General features: G+C 41.5%; 1 protein-coding gene and 1 long non-coding RNA gene across 4 annotated transcripts in view; both read left to right on the forward strand.

Moving 5' to 3' along the window:
- Positions 1 to 27,903, forward strand: part of MIPEP (mitochondrial intermediate peptidase) — a 190,280-nt gene that overhangs the window by 152,887 nt on the left and 9,490 nt on the right. For 2 of the 3 annotated variants that reach the window (XM_045869192.2, XM_045869191.3), the window contains exons 17-18: positions 10,700 to 10,821; positions 14,205 to 14,278. The exons of the other annotated variant lie outside the window; for it this stretch is intronic. In XM_045869192.2, coding sequence (XP_045725148.1) covers positions 10,700 to 10,821; positions 14,205 to 14,278 — 196 coding nt within the window. The remainder of the gene's footprint in view (positions 1 to 10,699; positions 10,822 to 14,204; positions 14,279 to 27,903) is intronic. 3 annotated transcript variants of the gene reach the window in all.
- On the forward strand, positions 14,307 to 26,594 carry LOC135363857 (uncharacterized). Its single transcript, XR_010410075.1, has 2 exons — positions 14,307 to 25,358; positions 25,468 to 26,594. It is a non-coding gene; the product is annotated as an uncharacterized LOC135363857 (long non-coding RNA).

A 27,903-nucleotide genomic window follows, 5' to 3' on the forward strand; every position in this document is an offset into this window, starting at 1 on the left:
AAGCAGAATTTATATATATACAAAAATAAAATCGAATACAGTGAAAGGAAGACAAAAATGAAGAGTGTATCTATAAAATGTAAATGTAAAAGTGAAAGTTAAAAAAAAAGACTTAAAAACAAAAAGAGTTGATAGAATAAGAAACTAGTTGAAAGGGAAAAAAAAAAGGAAATTTTTAAACTGAAATATAAAAGATTCATGAGGAAAAAAACCCTCGAATTCTATATACTATTTTCCCCTAGTGCTGGAGTTTTGCAGTTCTGTGTGCTTGGTAAACTTGGTATTCCCCTGATGTTCCAACTGGTCTTCTGGGAAAAGGGCCTGCTGCACTGATTTTCAGATGTCTTTGCCTGGGTGGAGTTGCACTGCCTCTTCCCAGGGGGCTGGGCTCATTGTAAGCTGCTTCAGTTTCTTCTCTGTGGCTCTTGTTCCCTGAAGGCTCTCTGTGCCACTGCTTCAGAGGATGAAAATAAAAATGATGAACCCCCAACTCCCACCCTGGAGCTGAAAGTTCACAGCCCCCTCTCTTCAGTAAACCCTCAGGGAAAAGCAGTCTTCCATTTTGTTTGTGCCAAACTCTGCAGACTCCTGCAGTGTGCACCCGCACTGATCCTCCCGGGGGAGGGAGGAGGGTCACAGTGGGCCTGCCACTTGCAGGGCCTCTTCCCAGAGAGTAGTTGTCCAGTTGTGCCCCGGTTTGTGGTTTATGGCAAACCGAACTGATAGCCCACTCCCACCTCGCTGACCATACCAGGTTCCCTGCTCCAATGCTTGGAAATTCTGCTGGCTCTGGCATCCCCATTTTCCGTGACTCCAGGGAGTCCAGAGACCACACTGTCCCACCTAGGATTATGCCCTCTTTGCCACCTGAGCACCTTTCAGGCAGGGATGTCTCTCACTGGAGCAGATTCCTAGAAGTTCTGATTTTGCGCTCTGGGGCTATATCACTTTCCAGTAGCTGACTTTTGGAGGCTCCCTCCCCCTGCCATGTATCTTCCCATATATCCCCCCAGTACACTTCTCTGCACCTCCTACCTTCCAAAAAGTGGTCGCTTTTCTATTTGTAGAATTCCAGCAATTCTTTGCTTATATCTCAGGTTGAATTCATAGGTATTCAGAATGATTGATAATTATCTAGCTAAAGTCAAGGGACCAGATGAAATGAGGACCCCTACTCTTCTGCCATCTTGCCTCCCTCCCTGCAACGCCATACTGTTTTGATTACTATAGCTTTGTAATATAGTTTGGAATTAGGAAGCCTGTTGTCTCCAGTTTTTATCATGATTGGATGTTGAATTTTGTGTGATGCTTTCCCTGCATCTATTGAGATGATCGTATGATTTTTATCCACACTTTTGCTAATGTGATGTATCACAATGATTGATTTGGGGGTGTTGAACCATGCTTACAACTCTGGAATAAATCCCACTTGGTCATGGTGTATGATCCTTTTGATGTACTGTTTAATTTAGTTTGCTGATATTTTGTTGAGGATTTTTACATCTATATTCATCAAGGATCTTGGCCTGTAATTTTCTTATAGTGTCCTTGTCTGGTTTTCATATCTTCACAAAGCTGGGCTCCCAGAATGAGTTTGGAAATGTTCCCTCCTCTTCTTTTTTTTTTTTTTTCCCCAAAGAGTTTGAGAAAAATTGGTATTAGTTCTTTTTTAAACATTTGGTGGAATTCACCTGTGAAGCCATCTGGTCTTGGACTTGTGTTTGTTAGGTTTTTAATTCCTGATTCAATCTCCTTACTAGTAATTTGTTTGTTCAGATTTCCTATTTTTTCTTGATTCAGTCTTGGTAGATTGTATATTTCTAGGAATGCATCCATTTTTTTCTAGGTTGTCCCATTTGTTGATGTATAATTATTTATAGTCTCTATGATCCTTTCTACTTCTGTAGTATCAATTGTAATGTTTTCTTTCATAACTAATATTATCATCTCACTTCTTCTCTTGGTATGTCTGAATATGGTTCATCTATTTTGTTTCTTTAAAATAAAACAAAAAAACTGCTCTAGGGGCACCTGGGTGGCTCATTCGGATGGGTGGCCAGCTCTTGATTTCATCTTGGGTTATGATCATAGGGTCCTGGGATTGAGCCCTACATCAGGCTCTGTGCTCAGCGGGGAGTCTGAGGATTCTTACTCTCCTTCTGCCTCTGCCCCTCCTCCCCCCAAATAAATAAATACATCTTAAAAAAAAAGACGTTCATTTCATTGTCATTTTCTGTTGTATTTTAGTCACTATTTCATCTATTTCCACTCTGATCTTTGTTATTTCCTTCCTTCTCCTAACTTTGGGCTTAATTGGTTCCTCTTTTTCTAGTTCCTTAAGGTATAAAGTTAGGTTGATTTTTTTTTTTTTTTTTTGAGATCTTCCATCTTAATTCTGCTTTTGCAGCATCCCATAGATTTTGATATGTTGCACCTTTGTTTTTGTTTGTTTCAAGATATTTTTTAATTTTGCCTTTTGGTTTCTTCTCTGACCCATTAGTTGTTCAGAAGTGTGTTGTTGAATTTCCACATATTTGTGAATTTTCAAACTTTCCTCCTGTTATTAACATCTAGTTTCATGCCATTGTCTTCAGAGAAGATACTTGGTGTGATTTCAGTCTTCTTAAATTTGGTAAGACTTGTTTTGTGACCTATCATATAATCTGTGCTGGAGAATGTTCTGTGTGTGCTTGAGAAGACTAAGCAGTCTGCTCTTGTTGGATCAGATGATCTGCATATATGTCTGTTAGGACCATTTGATCAAAAGAATGATTCAAGTCTAATGTTTCCCAGTTGATTTACTGTCTGGATGATCTATCCATTGTTGACAGTCAGGTATTGAATTTCCCTGCTATTATTATTGTCTGGCTGTCTGTTTTACTCTTCAGGTCTGTTAGCATTTGCTTAACATATTTAGGTGCTCTGATGTTGGGAGCATATATATTTACGGCTGTTCTATCTTCTTGATGAATTGACTCTGTTAACACTAAATATTGACCTTCTTTGTCTCTGTTACTGTTTTGTCTTAAAGTTTATTTTTTTCTGATGTAAGTATAGCTATCCTTGTTCTCTTTTGCTTCCCATTTGCATGGAATATATATTTTCCATCCCTGCACATTGAGCCTTTGTATGTCCTTAAAGCTGAAGGGAGTCTTTTGTCAGCAGCATATAGTTGGGTCTTAAAAAAAAAAAAAAAAATCCAGCCAGCTATTCTGTGTCTTTTAATTGGAGAATTCAGTCCATTTACATTTAGAGTAATTATTTTTAGGTATGGAATTACTGTGACCATTTTGTCATTTGTTTTCTGTTTGTTTTAGTATCCTGCTTCTTTTTGTGAATGTATTAACACCAGAGCTGTGCCTGATTGTGTCCTGTTCTTACAGGAGTCCCTCTCGCTCTCCTGGGTGGCCTCCTGATTCCAGAAGCCCTCATATTCTGTGGCAGTTCTCATTACTTGAGCATGGGTTCCTTTAGAATGGAGAAGAACCTCCTTTTTCTCATGAGATGGTCCAGGCAAGGGGAAAAGCAATGTTAAGGAGCTTCGATTAGGAAGAAAAAAGCCAGCGTGTCTTGGTTCCAGTTCCATGCTTGTTGTTTTTCATTTATGATCTTATTTACGTAGATTAATATCACCTATCCATGTTTCATCTAATAAGCACTTTAACAACATAAACATTTGAATCTGCTACACCTTTGCTCTGCTAATGGATTAGCTTTGATAGGCACAATCCAGTATTTCCAGGGTTTTTGTTTTTTCAAAGCTTTTTTTTTTTTCAATATCCATATGTAAAGAAAACTGACAATTGAGATTGACATACTAAAGAGACATACTCCTAATTAATATTTTGTGCATCGATAATGGTATGACTGACATACTATTAATTGTCTGAAGAGATTTGGTCGGTTTGTTAAGAATGATTTTTTCTTCTAACACTGGGTCTTCTGAAAATAGGCCATAATTCTACCATTAGCATAGAAAATGTTTTGCATTTGTCATTAGGATTTGTGTCATAAATACACAAATATGGCATAGGAATTTGTTTCGGGGTTAGAAAATTCTCTTAATGGCACTTTGGGAAATTATTCAAGTTTGAATGGTTATGTGGAGAAGGATTTATGTAATGTGGATAAATATTTTGATGTAGAACAGTGTTAACATTTTAACTTACTCTTACTATTATACTTAAGTTTAATATTAATATACATGAGCCAGCTTTCCCCTGGCTGTCAGCTATAGGCCACTCATAGGTCCCAGAGGCCTCCCCCAAGTCTGGCAATGTTAACATTTTAACTTCTTATAACACTTACTCTTATTATCACGTGTATAAGGTCTTTCCTTTTTAGCTGTAAAAATAGCTACATGGTGTGTTTTTGATGTGTTTAAGCTGGTATGATAGAAATTAAATTCTAAGTCATGAGTGCCAAATGTAAACACACAAATCATGTATAGGAATATATTCTGAGGGTCCAGAATTTGAAATCAGGGTGATTATAATTTTCCCATTCCTGAAAAGCAGTAGGTCACATAATTCAATTCGATACTTTAGGATGTGCAATATGGAGTAGCAAGAGAGCATGGGCTTTGATTTTAGAAAGACACCTGGCTGTGAGTTCTGTCTCCACACATGTGACCTGTGTGGTCATCAGTTGGAAAAACAAAATACAATGACTTAAATAAGATACAGTTCATTTCTTCCTGCCTGACAAGGCAAGCATATGCAGATAGGGCTGGCGGACTGGTGGCACCTCAACACATGGCTTTGATCTGCGTGCAAGGTGGTGCCAGTTTTTACTTTTCAAGGCTAGCAGAGAGGGTAAAAAGGCAGGAGGATGAGCAGCATTCTTTTTGAAGGACGGGGATGTACACATTACCTCCACTCTCCTGCGCATGCGAGAACATAGCGTAGCCACTTGAGGAAGCCTGGGAAGTGTAGTCTCTGCCTTGGTCAAATGTGTTGGGGAAAGGATGTGATTCTGTTTCTAAGAGGAAGAAGGATGAGGAGGGGCTGCTTAACAATCTCTGCCAGTAGCCTTGACCAAATTACTCTTTCTTGATTCTATTTGTAAAGTGTAAAATGTTAAAATGATTTATAAAAATTTACAAAATATCTATAAAAAGTGTCACCCTCAAAAGGTTTTGACAAAGAGACATTTAATAAATATAGGTATCCCTTCCGTATTTTCAGGGGCTCGTTTCTCTTAGTACTTCTCAATACAACTCTCACTTTTTGAAATAAATAATAATACACGTTTTCTATTGCCGTGTAACAAATTACCACAAACTTACTGACTTAAACCAGTAGCCATCTCAGTTTCTGTGTGTCAGGAGGCAGAGCCCAGCATAGCTGCACCCCATGCTCAGGGTGTCACAGGCTGTAGCCAAGGTGTCAGCCGACTGCAGTCTCATCTGGGGCCTGAGTGCCTCACCCGGGTCATTGGAAGAATTCATATCTTTGCAGCTGTGGGAGCCAAGGCCCCGACTTCTTGCTGTCAGCTATAGGACTATGTCCGAGAGGCCACTCCCACATCTTAAATCCTTCCTTCCAGATCTGAGAGGATTCACTGGCTTCCTACTAGGTGGGCTTCTCCAACGTGGCTGCCGACTTCCTCAGGCCGCCGCGGAGGGTTTCTAGAGTGAGTCTGCTAACCAGAGAACACATTATGTGTAGCACAATTAATCGTGAAGGTGACATTCCATTGCTGTTGCCATAGTCTGTTAGTTAGAAGCAAGGCACAGGTCCTGCCCACACTCAAGGGGAGTGATTTCACAAAGGCGTGAATGAGATCATGGGGGCCACCTGGAAGTTTGTCAAGCACAATAGCTGTGTTTCATTTAAAATCACTTTGTATTACAAAAGGAGAATTCCTGTTTGTTTGGCACTGTCATTTCTCACAATGGTGAGACATTTTGGCAAAGTGTCCATAGGGACTTTTTTTATCAAATTAGAAATACCAGTCCATATTGATTCATGAAAAATATAAATGTACACACACATTGGGAGAGAGAAAATATAAACATGAGAAGGCAGATGGAAAAATATCACCTTCTGTTCTATTGTGGTTGAACACTTTTGGATGCTACAGATTTGGTATCTTAAGAGGTACGCCACAAACCAACAGTATTGTGTGTGGAGAATTTAAAAAGTCAAAATGATATGTCCATGAAGACTAGCTCAGAAATTTCCTTCTTTCTATCTTCCTGTCTTTTAGTTACCCTAATTATGATAGGTACACATTGAACAGTAGGCCTTTCTGAGCTTGCATGGTTATCACTAGGCTCATTATTTGTTTAGAGTCTACAAAGCTTGAAGGAGATTGAAGTCACACCCTAGGAAGCATGACACAGATTGTGTACATAGTCCAGACCTGGAGATCTGGTGTCAAAATTAGCCTTAAAAATCCTATATCATCTATCAAATAATGTAGTAAAAAATGTAGTTAAAAAAAAACATTATTAATAGTCAGCATAAGATCCAAAATTTGCTTTTAGCTCTGTAATATCCTCTTGTTTGTGATATCGATATTATTCCTGGCCTCCTTATTGCAGTCAAAGGCTAATTTTTCAGTAACGTTGAGCATCATGAAAGAATCCTACAGTGTCTGTCCATCTGTCCACCTATCCATCCATTCATCCATCTATCCTGCAGCAGCTGTTGAATTCCCGTTGTAGTCCCCATACCATACTGAGTCCAGACATAGGCACAGTATTGAGGTCTTTGCTCTTAAGGAAATTTCAATTCATATGATGCACATCAAAGAGGCATTGGGTGTCATTCCTGTTCTCATGCAGTTTATAATGTCACCGATAAGATTGTTTTAAAATGAATTTTAGCTAAATGCATTTATACACATGTAGCTAGAGATGAAGAATTGGTGTGCTATTTGAGAGTATAATTAAGAGGAATGATTAGTTCAATCACTGAACATATAACATGTAGTTCATGAGTGCTTATTCTGCACTGGCTCCTCTTCTAGGTCTTAAACTGAAATAGATAGTAGGTAACCAGCTCCGTTGCTGCCTTTCCATTCCTGGCCCTGTCTCTAATTTGGATGGAGGGAAATCACGCGGTTAGGAAGGGGCTACACTGAGTAAGAATCCTCAAAGGGTCTCCCCTTCCCTGAGTTCTAAAGCAAGTGATAGTTTCCACAGAGTTCCTAGAACACTCTTCACCTGCTCCACATTCTTGTCTGTGGGATCACTGAGAGTGTCTGACCAAGAAGTCTGCAATAGCCATGCCTTGGGTAGTGTCAGGGTTGGAAGATCTACACTTCAGTCAGAATAAAAGAAAATCTGCAAAGGTGTTTGTGTCCTTTGTTTTAAGAGCAGATCTGCACGTTACACTTCACAGGAAGCGTGAAAACGTCTGTCCATCCGACAGTGTCCCTTAGGAAGAATAAAGCTTTGACTTCAAAGGAAGAGCATGTTGTCATTCCTGATCTTAAAATGAAATGCTGTCTTTTCCTTTTCCTGACGAATGGGTGGAATTATAACAAAGACTTAATATTAGGTTGAATTAGAAGGGATTCAGCTATTTGTGGTTACACAGCAGTGGAACTGTAGGTCTTCGTCCACCCTAAACTTGCAAACCACTGATGAAAGGTGTCAGGTGGGTGTAATTTATCTAGCGTGTCTTGAGGTATGGAAAGGGTGTAGTACCGAACTCAAACCTGTAATTACAGAACAAGACACAACGAGGTGTGCATTGTGCCAGAACATCTGCATCCAGGTAGGCATGTTGCTATAAGGCAGACGCCGTGGCAGCTCAGGAAATTGAGCATTGCACAAACCCTGATGTCTCTTTCTACACTTCTGAAAGGTCTTATTTTTATTACTCTGTTTATGTGAGGACTTAGTTATGAGTCGATGACACGAACAAACTTAGAAACTTCTTAGCGCGAATCAAATGCCTCTATTGAAGAAGGTCTGCTTTCAAGGCAATACAGAACTGCATTCAGCTGGAATCTAAACAAAATCAAGCTCTGCTCTGTATTACAAAGGCTACCACACTAGTTACGGCAGATCACCAAGAAGAAGTTTCAAAGACAGGACCCCTTCAACTATGTGCTTCCTATCTAGAGGCATCCACCTTGAGAGAGATTGACATCACCAGTCACATAAGAACCAGTATTAATGGAGTATCAGACTAAAACAGCAGGCCATATTCTATTACAAAAGATATCGTTGTATCCCAGTGGCTTTATATGAGAAAGATTACCAGTGGTCCATTAAGATGCCGACAGAACACAAAAATTGACATAGATCCCCTTTTTTAATAAGACAGAATATACAGAACTATTTTATGTGTTACAAATGAATTCCGATAGACCCAACCCTTTGTCTAAAAATTTAGTTACTCAAAGTTTATCATAGTGGAATTTAACCCATAGATGGTCCTTGACTATTTGCCTTCAATTTAAATACCACTTGCATAGGAAACAGGATGGGAAAGAAAGCCTGTCTCTACTTTCCATGCCCCTCGTGCCCCGCTGAGGGTGCCTATTGGCTGGAGAGTGTGCAGTCACATTCTCCCATCTGGGGCGAGACCACAGTTGAGCTTCTGGGACCTCAACTCCAGCCGCCCTTCATGTGTTCATGGTGCTGGCACCTGGGCCTGGGGCCATTGAGGAAGGATCCAGGTCTGGTTACTGTAACAGGCCCCAGATAACAGCCTTGTGAGCGCACCCACCCAGTGCTGGCGGTGGCTATGTGGAGTCAGAAACCACACCCCCGGCTTGCGGCTCCCCATGGCTGGGATCTCACCGTCCCAGATGGCCCAGCATGGCACACACAGGAGCAAGGGGCCCGTCTCTTTCCTTTCAGAACCTGACTCACAAGGTGCTCACTTAACTTCCAAGCATAGCCATTTTGAAAAACAGGGAAAGTGGATATGGAGGGTAATTGTTTCTCTCTGCCCTGATATCCTCATGTTCAAAATCAGTTTCAGTGCTCCAGCACACTTTCCTTTTTTTTTTTTTTTCATTTGTATCTTTCCATTTATTTGTGCTATTCCTTTTTTTAATAGTTTTTTTTTTTTAAATTGAAGTATGGTTAACACACAATGCCACATTAGCACACCTTCTTTTGTAATAGCTCCTTTGCCTAATCCTGACAAAATATTTGTCTTAATGTGTTGGACACATGCAGAGAATAAACTAGCACTGTGATCTCATTGTTAGAGTCCCTGTGTAGTAGATATAAGTCAGAGAGACTGTGTTCTAAAACTTGCCACTCACTGTGATCAAGGAACCATCTTTTTTTTTTTTTAATATTTCCTCTTAATCAGATAGAATTTGCTTATCTAATTTATAGGTTTATGGTAAGGATTAGACCTTATATTTTATTTTCCGGGGAATTAAAAGATTTGTTAGAGAATGATTATCTTCGTTAAAAAAAAAAAAAACAGGCTTCTAGCTTATTGTGGTGATTGTTTCAAAATATATACAAATATCAAATCATTATGTTGTACCCCTGAAACTAAGGTAATGAATCAATTATATCTTCATTAAAAAAGTGAAAAAATTAAATTATGAATGAAAGAATAATATATCCAACTGTCATTATGAATAAAGCTCAGTTTTTTGGTTACATTCTTTTGAAAAACTTAGGCTTCAATTTTTCTTCTCAAAAAATGTGAATGTCAATTAAAGCACACATTAGAAGACAGTGGATTATTGCATGTTTGTTTTAGAAAGTAAAAGTGTTTAGGACATAAATATGTCTTTTGAGGACCGCTTTCATAATTCTAGCTTTTGTAGCAACGTTACTGTGAATAGGCTGTGGTAAGTTTATGCGTTGGCACTTGGATAACCTTCCTACTACTAACCAATCAGAATGTAGATGTTTCAGCTTTTAGGTACCAAGAAAGAATGGTATTTGTAGGACAAGAATTTTCCAGGGGAAGAGTATTCTTCCATGAAAACTCTCATGGCCTTTCTTACAATGACTGTATCATTGTCCCCAAAAAAAAGAAAGAGAGAGAAAGGAGAGAAAAGAGAGAAAGGAAGGAAGGAAGGGAGGGAGGAGGAAGGAAAGAAAGAAGGAAAGAAAGAAAGAAAAGAAATGGGTGCACTCCGTGCCAGATCCAGAATTTCCACTCCCGGTGTCAATGACCAGGCATTCCAAGCAGGCTACAACAGATGTGGAAGTCCATTCCTGCTCCATTATCTTCACCCCTCCTGCTGAGTGTGGGCTGTCCTCTCTCCATGTATGTCACAGAAATGAATCCCAGCAGTGATGAACTTGGAAACAATTAGGTGTGGCAGGCTTGGTTTCTTCAAGGCCCCTCTCCTTGGCCGGCAGATGACCGCCTTCTTACTGTGCCCTCATGTGACCTTTCCTCTGAGCCCAACCCCTGTTGTCTCTCCCTTCTTATAAGGACTCTAGTCCTACTGGATTAGGGCCTACCCTAACTGCTTCAGTTTAGCTTGACCACCCTTTTAAAGGCCCAATCTCCAGTATAGTCATATTCTGAGGTATTGGGGTTAGGGCTTCAACATATGAACTTTGGGGGGGCGGGCATACCAGTCCATAACAGTGCATAAAATGTGGAAAAATATTAGTATCGTGAGTGACGGGGCCCTCTAGAGTTAAATTTAAATTAAAACCTTTGCAGATTTCCTTATGTGTTTCCATTGTGTTCTCATACATCTGGAAATACAAAGACTTCATATTTCCTGTGCTGTGTTTCTCTTTTGGCAGGCCTGGCAGCTTCGATTCAGTCACCTTGTGGGCTATGGTGCCAAGTATTACTCTTACCTGATGTCCAGGGCAGTAGCTTCCATGGTTTGGAAGGAGTGTTTTCAACAAGACCCTTTTAACAGGTAATGAGGGGGATGAATTCTCCTCCAATGCCAGTAACCCCCCACCCCACTACATCTGCAGCCAGGCTGAGAACCTCAGCCACTTGCCACCTAGCCTACACCACACCTTCCGCCTGGGCCTCCCTCCTGCTTCCTGAGGCAGAGCCTGGCCCCGAACCTCTGCCTTGCTCTGTGGTGATGGTGTGGCGCCCTCCCGTCGTGCCTGTAGGGACCCTTTGTGTGGAAGCTCTTTGCTTCTCCAGAGTGGGCCTAGACTGCTCTGCTTCCATGCCTCCCCGGTGGGTTTTCTTAGTTGTTCCAGCCTCTCTCGTTGTCTGTACCCTGCTGCTCGGTGCTTCCTGTTCCCTTGGACAGGCTTCCTTATTTGCAGCACAAGCTTCCAAGGAGTCACTCATGGGGAACAACACCTGATTTCCTTTTTATTGCCCAACAAAGGAACTTGCTCCTGTTGTTCATTTGGGAGCAGCACTGTTGGAAACTTTGAGTATCTATGCTAGTGTCCACTTTGTTCTGGAAAGTTCCCCCTCTGCCTGACTTTGGGACACTTTCTTCCCCTGTAAGACAGTGGCGGTCTGAAGAATGAAGACCTAAAGCCAAAACTGACTATAATAATTTTAAAGATTTTATTTATTTATTCATAAGAGCTCCACAACCATTCCTCCACAGCTCCCCTTCATGGGGTCCACTGACCACCACTTAGTGTTGGCATTGCAGAGCCCTGCCCCACATCGCTCCCCACTGCTTGCCTCCTAGGTGCCCTCCTGAGTAGCCCTGCTCACCATTTCCATCATCAGGATGGGCAGTAGTTCAGAGAGCACAGTCCGCAGCTGTCACAAACATCATTGTGTGGTGACTCTTGGCCCTGTCCAGAGCATATTTCATCACGTTAGCTGGTGACCGTGTGAGCCTTTAATGATTCTGTGAAGGAATCTGGGTTGGTTGATTTCAGCTAGGGACACATGATGCCCACCCCCTTCCCCACAGTGGAGGCAGCCATGCGCAGTGGTGGGCTGGAGAAGGAGAGAAGGAGGGAGAGTGGGCTCTGGGATGGGCAGCCCTGCATCCCCAGGATCTCAGTAAGCTCCACCCCACAGGAGAAGCACAGGATTGCCCCGTTGCACCCTGAGTGGGCCTCCTGATTCTCACAGGCTTCCCTCCAACACCAGGAACCTTGGGGAAGTCGAGTTCTGGTCTCATGGAGTCCTTAGAAGGAGCTTCCTTTGAAAGCAAACCACTAATTATGATCTGGTCTAATACTCATTTTAAAGCATTTTATCTCCTCACCACGCAAACACATCTCCAGATACGTCTCAGGCAGCCATGGATATTTATGTAGTATCTTTACCACTTTTATGTGGTTTTTTTTTTTAAAGATTTTATTTATTTATTCATAAGAGACAGAGAGAGAGAGAGGCAGGCTCCCCGCTGAGCGGGGAGCCCGATGCGGGACTCGATCCCAGGACCCTGGGATCATGACCTGAGCCGAAGGCAGACGCTTAACCATCTGAGCCACCCAGGCACCCCACTTTTATGTGGTTTAAAGTTAATGACACCTTTGATTTTTAGAGTACCCTAAAGTTTCCATATGGCCCGTTATTTTACATTGATGGCAACCTTGGCAGAGCAGGTACTGCTTGTGAGGGGAAACTGAGCCTCAGAGGGGACAAGCGGTTTGCCCGAGGCTTCCCAGCGAAGACTAGAGTAAGATTAGAAGGCAGGTCTGCTAATTCCTAGCCCCTTCTCCCTCTCTGTCTCCTGCCCAGCCCCCAGTTTTTCATGCAGTTGGATGTAGGTTTGGATTTTCTTAGCATTTAATAATCACATTCAGTTCCAAAGCCTTTTGAACTTGAATCTGATGTAATAGAATTTTTAAATGTTTTACAGCTTGGTACCCACATGTTATTTTGTCTTCCGCCCTTTGCACACTGCAGACATTTGGTCTGCTTTTCAGATTTTATTATTTTCAAAGGACCTAAAGCCAAAACTGACTATAATAAATCAATTTAGGGGTTTATGGTTCTTTACTGGAGATTTCTATAAACTAGGCAAAATATTATCTTGCTTAAAGGAACTGCGCTTTACTAGAAAACCACATACTATTAAATACATATATTTCCAAGCATTTATATCTTGTTTATATGTGCATTCTTGCCTAGACATGTAGTTTGCCATACTTTTATAGACGTGTAAAAGTAAGCTAGTAAAATACTCACTGGACTAGAAAATTTCTAACCTATGTCAAAAGATCCTTTTTGATCCCACTTCTGAAAAATCACCAGACTGGAAGCCTCACCAGAAAGCCAGGCAGCGCAGACCTGAGGCACACCGAGAACCAGAGGCCTGAGAGCAGGAGTCTGCCCAAGGGGAGGGGAGCTGCAGACTGGGGCCGGCAGGAGATCCAGCCCCCAGGCCGGGGGTCGCGCGGGACCTCTCAGCCACCCCGTCCCCTCCTTGTGTGGGCCCAGCCTTCTGTCCGTGTTTCCTAATTCATGACACATTTGCCTTGGTACCCACGTAGTGTTTGATCTCAACATATTTTTGATACTGTAATACATCAAAAATTCTGATTAGAAACCAGGTTCGTAAAATTGCCTGTACATGAAGATGCTCCAGAAATAGTGGGATGAAAACAGCATCATTTATGTAACTTATGTCATCATGGTGTGTAGTCATCTGGCATAAAAGGAATTGCATTTTCCATAAAATACAAAAGTAGCACTAAATAGCTTGTGTCCAGGTGCCGTTAAGTTGGAGAATTTCTATCTGTAAAAGTTCTCCAGAGTCTGCCTGCAGGGGTTATTATAGACAGTGGTCCCTACAGAACCCAGCAGACAAAGTGCATCAGAAGATGCAGATGGGCTGTTCCTTCCTTTGCCTTCCCCATCAGGGCACTCAAGAGTCAGTTTCCCGTTCCGTCAGTTACCCTTAGCTGAGCTCTCCCTCTCCGGGTGTAGTTAAGCTTCTCCTGCCAGCTTTGTCCCCTTCACTTTTATTTCACAGTGTTATTTTTCTCTCTCTGTTTCATCTCAGCAGAAATAATTCCAAATCGCACTTGAAGATAATCCCAAAGGTGATGGACAGTGGGATACCTTTTACTTATATAATACCTAAACTAAATAATCCTTTCTTCGAAGAGAGATTGCTTGCTATGACACGGAAAGCTGAAAATACAGTTCTCCTTATACAATAAATATGTCACACCTGGTTTTACTTAATTAGAATAATTTAAAAATTGGAATTAGAGTTTTAGAAGCAAGAAAATAGACGGCTGAATTGTCCTGTGGTGGCGGCTTTTCTGAATATGATGTCAGCGTGGCTTCATTTTGAGAAACTAGGACAAGTGTGACCTGGTGCTATAACAGAGTGTCCTCTCTCCCCTGCAGGGTGGCAGGGGAGCGCTATCGCAGGGAGATGCTAGCTCACGGCGGGGGCAAGGAGCCCATGCTCATGGTGCAAGGTAAAACAAAACAAAGAGTGATAACTTGTCCATCATCCTTTTTTTAAAAAGATTTTATGGGTTATATACATTTTTTAATTATTGAAGTATAGTTGACATACAATGTTGTATTAGTTTCGGGTGTACAATAGAGTGATTGGACAGGTCTGTACATTATGCCATGCTCACCACCGTTAAGTGTAGCTACCATCTGTCACCAAACATTGTTATTACAATATTATTGACTATATTCCCGATGCTGTGCTTTTCATCTCCGTCACTTATTTATTTTATAACTGGCAGTTTGTACCTCAATCCCCTCCATCTATTTTGCCCTTCCCCTCACTGCCCTCCTGTTTTATGGGTTTTAGTTACTGCGATTTATTTAGATGCTGGCATAAAATTTCACGTTTTAACTTTTAAAATGTTACTGACACTCTAATAGGAAATTTGTAAATTTGTCATAAATTATCAGAAAATTTGCCTATAGGTTTTAACAGGTCACAGTGTATTTCTTTAGCCTAAAGAGCTCATTTCTTTCTTTCTCCAAAACTTTAGCTAGACCTTTGCTAGAAATTCCAAGGCATTGGGCTGGATTTTTTACCCATTGAAAAATTAGAACCTAATTAAATCTTCTCTTTCAGGTACCACAGTGCTTGTTTTCCTATGTAATATGGGGGGTTAATTTTTTCATTTAAGTATTTTCACTGAAAATTTAATTGTAAATGGAAGGGACTATCATGATTTTTCGTAAAATGCTCTCAGAAATCTTTTAAGGAAGATGTGGGTATTATTGGATATTCTCAATATATCAACAATTATATTTGTGGCTGACCCTCTAACTAGCTGATAAAAATTGCTTTTAGGAGGTACATCTCGTATTGGAGAAGTAGGATAGTAATGGGTCTGACATAAATGTTTCCTTGCCTACATCTGTTCAATCTAATACCTATTGCCCGTTTTCACAGAGCTCCTTGCCTTCAGCTGTTCGTTTACTCAGCATGTCCGTGTTGAGTGCTCATAGGTGCCAGGCACTGTTGTGACGCCGGGCTGTGCTGAGGGCAGGAGTGAAAGACACAAACGCCCCGTTCTTGTGGAACTTGCATTTCGTCAACTTGGCCATGAGGGGGCGCTCTTCCGGGCCCAATCTACCCAGTGCCGCAGTATGTTTAGAAAACAAATCAGCCGGCCCAGAGAGCCTACAGTTTCATGTGGCTTGGCCAAACCAAGATGACAGAAGTCCCCCACAACAACACTTGGGTCTCCCATTAGTACACTGTGCCTCCGAGTTGTCCTCCTGAGATGCAGAAGGCCTGGCGGTGGTGCCTCAGTTCCCACTCACACCTTAATGGTCCTTCCTGAACTCCGCTACATACAAGGAAGGGTTTTACATGGTTTACACGCTTGATTAATTTAATCTCCTAGCACCACCCTTAAGAGGTAGGAAGGATCACTATTCCCATTTTACAGATGCTGCAACAGGTCAGGTCCTTGACCCATGTTAGAGGCAGTGAGTAGATCAGTCAGGATTTGAACCTGTGACTTCTGGTCATAGAGATTATGCTCTTCAGCAGTCTGTGCTGTTTCATGTGTTTGCAGAACAGGACGCTGGGGTAAGGGTCTCTTATGGACCCACATAAAAGGAAAATTCCTCGGCTCATACTAATAAACCACCGAGAGCACACATTGTGTATTTCTCAGCTGGTAGTTTCTGGTCCCTCACAGAAAGCCCACTGCAAGTCAAGAAGGGATGCTGCAATTTGCTTCCTCCTGTAGGTTTTCTGTTATGTATACTCTCCCCATAGCCATGCTTAGCTTTTCCTCTTTGAGACCAGGATCTAAACACTGCACATAAATATTAGCTTACATATGGTTCCCTCAAAAGAAAAAAACAATCAAATCCTTTTCTATGTTTGTCCTTTGGCTGGTGTATTTTTCTACACACTTCCAAGAATGTTGTAACAAACCTCTCTAAAAATTGTGTTCTTTATATGAAACATCATTGTGTTAAGAAACTTAATATTATCCACACTGAAATTTGCACACTTGGGAGAGAAAAACAAGACTGTGGTTCGAACCAGGGATGATAAAATATTCAGATTCCAGTTAACACCAACAATAGAATGGTTCTGCTTTTAAACTGTTAATATTTTTCTTAATGTTGTTCTGTCAGATTTCATTAATTCACATGATTTGTTACATGTCAAAGATGAATGGGGGACATGCAGAGAAGTTCATGACTGTTGTCACTTTATAGGGCTGGATTTGTAAGACAAGACCAGCAGTGGCTTCTCATTTTCTTGTAGGCAGCCAGCCTGTACCCCCAAACAGGAATGTCCTTAGAGAATGGCTCTTAGCCAAACACTGGGTATCCCGAGGAGTAGTGACTGGTGAAATTACTAAGAGTTGTGATATAAAAGCTTAAACAATCTAGTAGGTGTTATTCTTGTATGAAAATGTAATTTTTTATAGGTGTTTGTATATGTTACTTAACTACTTACTAGGTAAATGGCAAGAGTTATAGAGTTATATTAAGTAGCAAAAGATAAAGAACACCTCCCTTCAAACTATGTGCCTCCCTGACCAAATGACAACTTTATTAACCTACTACTTTAAGACTTATGTTGCAAATGAATTCCAGGCCATTCCTTAGAGTCAGAATACCTCTGCCTTGTACTCATGCTCTTTGAATGATACCTATTCAAAGAAATCAAATATGCTGTGCTTTTAATCTTTGAGTAATAAAGATGACACAGTGACCTGTTTTTAGAATGAGTCGTCCTTAGCTCCGAGTCCCTGGATCTTTTCTGGCCCCACCAACAGATGAGCCAACTTGTGGTCAGAAGCTGGTCTGAAGGATGTGCCTGAGAATGGGGCATTCCTCTTTCTTTTCTCCCTCTGTTTGCTCCACAATCATCAGTTAAAGGCTCCTGCCACATAACCACGTCTGTGTGCCGACTCCGGCTCTGCACTGAGGGAGCCCCACGGGGCAATCCAAGTCACTGTATTTTCCTCTCAGCATTCTAAACACCATTTGAAAACAACACAGTGGTTGCATAGTAGTTCAGACAGTTCCCCTCCTGGGAGAAGAGAGGTCACATGGTACAGCCGACCAGGATCCACCCTTCCTAGCTCTGCTACTTCTTGAGAAAGTCACTCACCCCCTCCCTCTGGGAGAGAAGGTGTGATTTGACGTCACAACTTGACTTCCTTCTAATGTGCTTGTCCTCAGCGCCTGTCTCAATCCCCCTGCGTGGGGCACGTGTGTGTTGCTCAAGTGATAAAACAGATGCAGTAGAAGGAGCGTTACAGATTGAAGTCATGTCCTTATCTGCTTTTAAACACATTCATGGCACATGTAAAGAAATATGTTATAAGCACAATATTCTTTTACTTAACTCCCCCACTAAACAGTTTGGCAATACTTGACCGAAACTGGCTTTCTTCATGCCAAGAATTCTGGGGTGAGGTTGAACTCTTTGTATTCAGTTGCCCCCGTTGAGTTTTTCTGCTCTTTATTCCATATGCCACCCGTCAGGGTTTTTTGGTTTATATTAAGTATCACATTTCTGAGTCATAAAAGAACATAAAGTTTTTGCTATAAAGAAACAACGATGATATGGTATTTTCATTCATTTTGCTATTTTTAAAAGTCTATACTAGGATACTTTTTTAAGTGTGCTGTGGTGGACATGATGCAAAGTCCAGTTTCTATTACAATCATTTCAGAAAATGTATGGTTTTCAAGAAGACAAATATACAGTAAGGTTTGTGAGTAGCAGGGGAGTAATATTTTACACCTACTGGGAAGCAGAGTTGTTTCTTACTGCACCAAATACAAGAGTGGAATGATGTGACTACTGACGATAGAAGTTAGATGACTTCAGCCGTTTGTGAATGACGGATGAATTACTCCTGCGGATCTTCCTTTGTAAACCATTTTTTGTGTGTTTTGTGTCCTCTAAAATTTGGGTAAATGGCCCTTGTTGAGTTTTTAGGTTCAGCTTTATCTTTTAGATAATCAGAACAAAACTAACATTTTGAGAAGCTGCTCCATGCCAGGTGCCTTCTGCTATGCTACCTAATTAGTCCCCATGTGTAGGTCATATGGCCGCCATTTTCACACAATGAAACTTAGAGTTCATTCCCTTTCTGTGCCGCCTCTCCTCCTGACTCCCACGTCTTTCTCAGCTGATCTCTCAATTCTATCTTGAGATCAAGCTGGTCTTTAGAACATGGGAGATGTCAGTGACATGAGCCTGGAGGCCTTCATGATCCCCCAAAGCCTGCGGTTTGTTGTTTTTAATGTCACATCCTAACTATTCCCATTGATATCCGAGAGGCCTGCCTGACATCCACTGATCAGCAATAAAATTTTCCTTAATCTGTTTTTGTAGGAGCTCCTTTAGACTTTTGTGGTAAAGCTATCAACTTAGTTTATAATCATTTTTAGTCATGGTGGTTCCAAGAGAAAGATTCTCACCACAGCCAAATAAGCATGATGCCCAGTGAAGTTTCATGTTTCTGCCTCTGGTTATAGCATTCCTTGTACTCTACCCTTCAACCTTTGCACAAAGAATTTTATGGGGGAAAGGAAAGGTTAAAGTCCATGACTTTCACATTCCAGGAGGTTATTTCCAACACTAAACAACTTTACTTCTGTGCTTGTTTCCAGAAAAGAAACTCTCAGCTTCATTTTTACGTTTCTGGGGCCAAAAGCAGTATGCAAGTAGAAATACAAAGTAATAACTGGACAGAGTTTTTAAAAAGACCAAACCTCAGATAAGACTAAAAGAAATAGTAGATAAATGAGTTCATTCTCAGTGGAACTCCCTTCAGTTTGTTTTCCTGTGTTGCTGAACTGACTCATGAAACCAAAGTCTAGAAGCCCACAGGGCCTTACCTTAAGCTGATTAAAATCATAATACCTTACATTTCTGCAGAGCTTTATGGTTTTCAGAACACATTCATTTTTGCTATAATTATCCTATATCATCTATTCTAACTTATTACATATTATTTTTCTCCAAGAAATAAACCAGAGGATTGTGGTTTATATTCCAGGGATCATCCCTGTTGTACCTCAGGGAGCTTAATACAATCAATAGTGATAACTACTCTTTTCTTTAAAAACCTTCTTGGTCCTAGTAGCAGTGAGCGCACCCAGCACTCGGATCTTGGTTTCACACCATTCTCTGCTAAAAGGAACCAGGGCTCCTCTAAACAGTCACTGTGTATGCTTTTTGACAATTGGGAAAATCAATCAAGCTAGTGTTGAACAATGACTGTTTATGTAGCTTTCTTACTTTTAAACATCAGCTGTACCTCTGCCGACAGACAGGACTTCCTGCTCCTTGCCTGCTGTCACGTTCGTACTGTACAGATAACATCAAAAGTAAAGCCCCATGTTAAGCACATTTGGCCTATTAGGTTAGTAATCAGGTTATTAAAAAATAAGTAAATAAAAATATCAATGCTCATTACCTAAAGACACTGTGTCAATAAGACATCAATCTTTTTCAAGCAGACAGGATATTTTGAGTCCATTTAATACTTGTGTCATCCTGTCAATGAGAGCTGTCTCAAAGTGGGATGAATTTGCCTTGTGACAAAGTGGGTTTCCCATCATTCCAACTGTCTGGGAAGAAGGGCTTCAGGAAGCTAATCAGTACCAGGTCCCTTTGGTAACTCTGGAATCGAAACACTAGCTTGATTGATTTTCCTAATTGTCAAAAAGCATATGCAGTGACTTCAAGAGAAAAGGCAATTTCCATTGGTTTATGGCACTCAAAATTGGTTGTAGTTATTACTTGCAGTTTTAAAACATGCAGTTAACATTTAATCGTGTCATCTGGTTAATCCCTAAATATTGCCACGTACGGCACAAAGCTGTCAGGCCTAACATCATATGAGAATAATAAACGCACACAGGCTTTGGATGGTTATTCCTGAGTTTGCTTTTTAAATATGCCTCTTTGCTTTTTGTTTTTTTAACTAAGTGGGATTTTCAAGGGAGAGATGAAGGGAGGACAGGTTCTGCCTGACTTAGCCAACATCTGTGCCCTCTGGGCATGTATGCCCTGTGGCATATGAGTTCCCACCCCGGAGTGTATTTTACATTTGTGACTTGTGAGGCAGCCCCTCAGATATATTAAATATTAAAAGATAAGATGATTTAAAACTACTAGCATGCCAAGCAGAACTGTGCTGTTCGAGGTAAATCGGATGACTTTGGATGGGTTGCTCAAATGTTTAGAAATAGAGATCATCTTTATTTCCCTCTTGTTCTTGGGCCTGTCCTGTTGCCCTCTGCCTCCTTACTCTGCTTTGGTTTCTTTTTTTCCTAGCACATAGTTACTTCCTGACATAATGTAACCTGTATTATTTCACGTATTGGTTTGTGGTCTGTGCCCTCCAAGAAGCTGTCTGCCCCGTGACAGGAGGGGCACTGTTCTGAGCACGGCCATATCCCCAGCGCCTGCAATAGGCAGTCAGTAAACATAAAGATGAAAATATACTTACCAGGTGGAATATTTCTTGTGCCATAAAAAACTGGTGATTATTAGAAGAGGGCGGGTTTTTACTCACCTTGTCTGAGTTTTATATCACATAAATACTTCGAAGGGTTTTGTGGGCCCGAATATTTTTCCAAAGCTCTTTTCTAATGTAAAAGAAAAAAATATATATATATAGTGAACGTGCTTGTTCACTCTGACTTCGTGGCATCGAGTCTGCCCAGCTGTCGGGATATCCAGTTTGCCTTGGTCCTCCTGCCGCTCGTCCTAGCTTCCCCTCCCCGCCGTGCCCACACCGGGACCCCAGCTTTGCTGGCCTCAATCTGTTTCTGGTCCCAGAGTCTTCATCAGCAGGTAGAACGGAGCCAGGGCTCCTCAGTGAATGCTGTCCATTTCGCTACCCAACGTATTTTGTGTTCTTGGTGGAGCTTTTCCTCTAAACAGCACCTATATTTATTACATTGTATGTAACCAGTGTTCTACAAGGTAGAATAAAATAGATCATTCCTTGTGTTCTAGAATTCCTGTAATGCAAGACCAAGTCAGTGTGGTGAATGAATAGTTATTTAAGAAACAGGCGTTAAAGTGGAAAATGCTTTCTCTACTATGGGAGGTCAGAGATAAATACTGCAACTTGACTGATGGGCTTTGTTAGTAGTGGGCTTTGTTAGTAGCGGGCTTTGTTAAAGGAGGTGAGGCAACTCTTGGGGCTTCCTTCAAGTAGGACCAACTCTAACCTCTCCCTGGGGTCCAGTGGTCCCTGAGGCCTTGGCCTTCGACACCACCTCTCTCTGACGTCTCTTCCTCCTGCCAGCTGCCTTGTGTGCGTTGGCTTCCAGGACCATTTGCTTTTAGCCACACCACCTTTGCCTAAGACTGAAGGCGCTCTCCTGAATTCTGTCTTTGGTCAAAACGTAACACTTTAATACCCTTAGGTTAGTGACCGGTAGATAATGTGATAGAATAAAAAAGGCATTGTTAGTTGTTGATGACGTTAATTCATTTAAGCTTAGTGAATGTTTATTGAATACTGCTAACCAGGCACTTCAGGGACACAGAAATAAGCAGGTATAATGTAGAGATCCCACATCTATGTGAGAGGTTCCTGTCAGATTTACAAAAGGCAGCCCCCTCTGGGAGGTGGAATTGTGGAAAGGTGCCCACTCGGGGGCTTGCACCAGAACACAGGCTGGGGGCCTGCAGGGTTCCTGGGTTTCAGCCACTCCTGCTCCCAGCCAGCCACCTTTGTACTGGGCACAGACTGGACAAGCAGGTGAGGCAGTATGGAAGGGGGTGTGCTGACGGTACAGACCTAAGTAAACATGACAAGATGCTGAGCCTCGGGAAAGCTCTCTACATACCTGTTATGTTAATGGGCACAACATCTGGGACTCTGCAGCCTGATTTCCCCAGATGCTCTAACCAAAATATACCCAATCTAATCCCAGAGACAGGTAGCATTCGGTAACAATCAGAGGCACCCACCTCTTGGAAGAGCCACTCAGATGCTCTTTGCTTATAAAAATACAAGGTCAGTATTTCAATGATACAAATAAACAAAAGAGAAAAGATGTGGGTGTTATAAGTGGAATGCCTTTATGGAAAGAGCAATTTTTTTTTTTTTTAATTTCTAAATAAATAGCCTTTGGAGCACTGAGAATAAGTAATTTCTGTGATCAAACACACCAAATAGATAACTGCATACTACCGTACTAGAAACTGAGGAGCATTTTATATAATTTTTACAGTGTAGGGTAATAGAAACTACATGGCATATTGATTTCCTTTTTTTTTTTTTTTTAAAGATTTTATTTATTTTTCCACAGAGAGAGAGAGAGACAGTGAGAGAGGGAACACAAGCAGGGGGAGTGGGAGAGGGAGAAGCAGGCTTCCCGCGGAGCAGGCAGCCCGATGCAGGGCTCGATCCCAGGACCCTGGGATCATGACCTGAGCCGAAGGCAGTCGCTTAACCGACTGAGCCACCCAGGCGCCCTGGCGTATTGATTTCTTTACACCAGTAAAAGGAAGTCAGCCTTTACCAGGAAATGACAGATCTTTTTCTTCTGTAAAACTTAACCCGGAAGTATCTACTATCCTTGGATTTTTTTTTTTTTTTCCTATTTCATTGTCAATGTTCCACTGACTAAATTCAACAGCATAATTTTTGCTAGCAAAGAGGATGAAAAGCCTGTGGAGAAGTAACTTTTAAACAGAATTTTAACTTTTTTTTTTTTTTTCAGAATTTTCACTTTTAACCTGTCAATGTGTACTACATTATATATAAAATGTATACACACACACACACATATATGGCACTTTTCATTCCGGTACAATGCCTTGCTTGCGAGTGAGTATTGATTATCAAACAACTGTCTAGAAGGGGTGGGTAGAGAACCCCTTTAGACGAAAGGCCATGGCACTGTGTGTTCACTGGTGCTCAGAGCAGAGCACCTCTTACTAAACCCTGGGTATCACAAGTTCCTCCCCAAATGATTTCAGATAGTGTGCGTGCAGGAAGGAGATTTGCTATGCAGAAAAGGTCATGGGAAAATGACATAATGGAAGTCACAATGCAAGTTGGTTAGATGCGGACACATACAGTATCTGTAAGGCACGAACATTAATCTGCAGCGTGGCCCTAGAGAAACTGAGTAACTCTGTGTGCCAAGCTTTTAAATGGTCTCATCAGGATTTGACCTAGGCCATCATATTTTCAAAGCCCTTGGGATGCCCACTGCATCTGCCGGCTCACGGCGCTCCTCCCCTGCCCTCGTGGAGCTATAGACTCTCGATACGCTTTTTTGTTGCAGTTTACTTTTGGTGAGTGGTGCTCACTTTGGTCGTCTTCTCTGAATCCCGGGAAGCTGTCATTTTCTACTTGCCATGTAGATGTGATGGAGCCCTCTGCCATTTGTGTAGTCATCTGAGACAGCATCTCTGAAGTCTGGCTTTATTTGAGATATGAGAGCCTTTTTGTTCCCAAGTAAATAACTTGTAGTAGACTCATTCCAGGAAGGACACCAGCAATTCCACTTTTAGATTATATCAACTGTAACTACGTTCTAAAGGAATGCAGATAATATTCCTTCAGCTCTTTTTGATTGCTTAATGGAAATGTTATAAAATCTACTTTAAAGATGGTCATTATAGATGCTGTTCTTAACATGTGGTTACAAATGTGTGCTGTTGGCAGTGGCTAAAAACAGGTTAGAAAAGCAGATGTCATTTCTCCAAAGCTCTTGATCTAGATTCTTAGCTTGACACCCCAAGGCATCAAGCTTCAAGTGTGTAGCAAATTAGAAGCCCTGAGTTTCTTAGGCAGGACTGGGTTCCGAGGGACACTGGTGCATTTCCATCTAGCGAGCATACCAATAAAAGGCAAAATAATAATAGTAGTGGCAGAAATTTAGAGCAGATTTTAGTGGAACAGTTGAAACTGGCATTCGCTAACCAACTCTTGTTTGAAATGCTGCCAGAGAGCATAGAGACAGGAAAATGTCTCTTGGTTTAATTGGATCATTTCCTGAAAGATCGTTTTACAAGATATCTTCCAGTGTTTATTTGAGGCTTTTCAACTATCTCTAAGAGAAACTTTTTCCTTTTGATTATTATGTAACATTACTAATAACGAAACTAGATCAAGGAACGATCAAGCCAAAACCCAATTTTCTTTTACTTAATAGTTCATCTTGACATTAAAGTTTTTTTTTAAATAGAATAATCCCTTTTTTTTTTTTTAAGATTTTATTTTATTTATTTATTTGACAGAGAGAGACACAGCGAGAGAGGGAACACAAGCAGGGGGAGTGGGAGAGGGAGAAGCAGGCTCCCCGCAGAGCAGGGAGCCCGATGCGGGACTCGATCCCAGGACCCTGGGATCATGACCTGAGCCGAAGGCAGTCGCTTAACCAACTGAGCCACCCAGGCGCCCTAGAATAATCCCTTCTTAATCTCAGAGTGTTCACCTCTCAAATATTTGAATAACATTATCAAGTTCTTTTTCTACCTCATCACACAAGGTATGGAATATCAAGTAACACGTGTGTTGTTTTTTAATCTTTCTCCTTACAGAACTAAAGGTATGTTTAGTTTGATTAAGCCATAGGGTCAGGAGGATGGCTAAACTCCACTATGTTTTCCCTTCAATCGGTCTAAAGAAAACAGAGCTTTAAAAAATTCTCAAAATCCTAAATCACACGCTCAAAATAATTGGAATTCTGGCCCCTTGTTCCCCACTGTCTTCCGTTCCATGCACATGCTTTTTTCACTTCAGGATAGGAATTTTGTCAAAACACCACAGTGGCCTCACATACTGATTTTCCTGAGATAACTAGTTGGGTATTAAGCAGTTACGACTAATTTCTACTGCTTTGATATTTCTGGATTTGAGTGGCAGGGCAAGAGTAACAGCAACAGCAACAACAACAAGCACGAGAGCGGTACGAGTAACTACTTCTAGAAACATCCGTGCAGTGTGTTTGCTGTCCCAGATGCTGTGCTCAGCTCGGCGCCCTGCTCGGCAGGGTCCTGCGGCGCTTACTGCCCAGGGTCACACCAGAGCAACGGAACCATGACTCACATTCAGGGTGAGCTGGTTATCTCTTAAACTTACTTTTCAGCTTATACCAGGAAGCTTTGGCTTTAGAAAAGATTGTGCGCATCTTCTGCCGTATTTTCCCGCTTGTTCTTTTACAGTGTTTGGCACCTGAGTTGCTTGTCACAAATACACTGATGCTCAAGGAGGATACCGTTGGGTTCCCAGAGCAAGCTTTCCTGGGGACAGATGTTGGCGTATGCTAACTAGCATTGATAAGGTATCAACTGGCTTACATGTCGTAAAGTGGTTCTGTAGCAAAATCAGATTTGTTGAGTGAGAACGCGTGCATGCCCAGCAAGGTGGGGTACTTTACAACACACTCATTGGCAGCAACCTTCCTGTCTGGCATGGCGTAACAGGAACAAATGAGGAAAGCATGTCATGGAACCAGACTTAGAATTTAGTGGCTCCAGGATTATGACATAGTTTCAATAATAGAGGTAAATGGCAACGGGGAATAATAGCCAAGTGAATAGAATCCCTAATCTTTGGCTTGTTTGCATATTTACTCAACGTGGCCTCTGAATTAGCTGAGAGCTTTTTGGAAGAAAGAAATGGAAGAGACAGGAGCACCTGCGTTCTCAAGGCTCAGACCTCCCTTTTGTAAATGCACTGATTTTTGAAGAGGGTGTGTATGTGTTTAATGTGTGGGTGTGTTTGTTTAAGGAAGACATGGAGCTTCAAAAGGCAAACTGTTTTGTAACCCAGAAGTGTAATTGTAAATGGAGTTATTACATCTGACGATGAAGTTAACATAAACCAATTTGGAAACAGATCGCATATGTGGGGCTCCACTGGCTGGATCAGCTTCTTTCCCGCAGGAAGCTCAGATGCTCTGTGTCAATCCATTCGGCCACCCTGTAGACAGAAGCTTCTATTTGACCAGAGACTGATAGTAACACAGCCTAGGGGGCAGTCAGGTTTTTTCAGTTCAAAGGAAGAAAGGAATTTCACTTTCTGGCTGATACTGTGGTTTGCCCAGGAACTGATTGTAGATAGTGGGAATCCACCTTTAGAAAAAGGTGTGGGTAACCACAGCCTTGTAGCAGAGAAAAACTTCAAAGTGGAGAAGGTGAGCAATACAGTTGCCCTAGGCTTGGGAGAGACAGATCTGGAATGAGAGTTCTGATCTCGTAAAATTCACTTTAGACTTTTCAAACTGCCAGGCCAGCCTTTGTACTGTAATTCTTCATCAGGCTGAGCTGCATTTGGCACATATAATTATTTCAGTGCACAAAAAAATAGCCATTTACTCTTATGATGGTTTTTTTTTTTTTAAGATTTTATTTCTTTATTTGACAGAGAGAGAGACAGCGAGAGAGGGAACACAAACAGGGAGAGTGGGAGTGGGAGAGGGAGAAGCAGGCTTCCCACCGAGCAGGGAGCCAGACGTGGGGTTCGATCCCAGGACGCTGGGATCATGACCTGAGCCGAAGGCAGACGCTTAACCGACTGAGCCACCCAGGCGCCCCTTATGATGGGTTTTTAGAGCTGGTAGTGGTGTTGGGAATACACAGACATGCCTTTTCACTCATTCCTAGATCTGGAGAGAGGATCTGCCTGTCGGCATATCCCCCTTATTCTTACGTTTGCTAACGGAGGCTGGGGGTGGCGGAGCCGGCTTACCATCTGGGCAAAGCAAAGGCTCCATCTTAGTACTTTGGAACCTCTTCCTCCTTGTTTTTTAAACTGTGGTAAAGTATATATGAGGGCGCCTGCGTGGCTCAGATGGTTAACCGTCTGCCTTCGGCTCAGGTCATGATCCCACGGTCCTGGGGTCGAGTCCCGCATTGGGCTCCCTGCTCAGCGGGGAGCCTGCTTCTCCCTCTGCCTTTCTCTCTCTGTCTCTTATGAATAAATAAATAAAATCTTTAAAAAAAAAAGTATATATGATAAAAAATTTACCATTTTAACCATTCTTAAATATGTGTTTCAGTGGCCTTCACAATGTTGTATATTCACAATTCTGTGTAACCATCACCACTGTCCACTTCCAGAACTTTCCCATCATCCCAGTGATCTCTTCTTGATAAACCTTTTCTCACAGCTACTAACAAGGGAGAAAAATAGATCGATTTTAGTTGCATTTTTTGTTTCCTTCTTTTAGCAGATAAACAGTTATCTCCTAAAAAGCAGAGGGCAAAAAGTAGAAAAAAGTAAAGCAAACAGTGATTCATTAGCTGGGTAATTAGCTTGTGATTGTGAGTTTGATGATCATATCCTAAATACTTAATCGTAGACCAATGTTTGGGAATTGAGCTTGTGCACATAAATAAATAAGTAAATAAACAACCTCATCCTTTAACTCACTGAACTGGGAAGTAGGTTTTCCTTAAACCTTTGGATCTGATTGTTATTGCTATCAGCTATGGAGCATTTTCTGTCTTAAATGTGCTATCTTTTTAAATTCTTATAGCAATCTAGCAAAGTAGATGACACTTTGCCAATTTTATGATCTGCTGACATTATATTACACTCTAACATTTTACCTTCATTCAGATGGCTCTTAGCAGAAGTGAGGTATAGGAAGTGAA

Source organism: Mirounga angustirostris, unplaced genomic scaffold (genome assembly GCF_029215605.1).
Source record: "Mirounga angustirostris isolate CCGP_5_RB_7025 unplaced genomic scaffold, mMirAng1.0.hap1 SCAF_3, whole genome shotgun sequence".
Taxonomy (NCBI): domain Eukaryota; kingdom Metazoa; phylum Chordata; class Mammalia; order Carnivora; family Phocidae; genus Mirounga; species Mirounga angustirostris.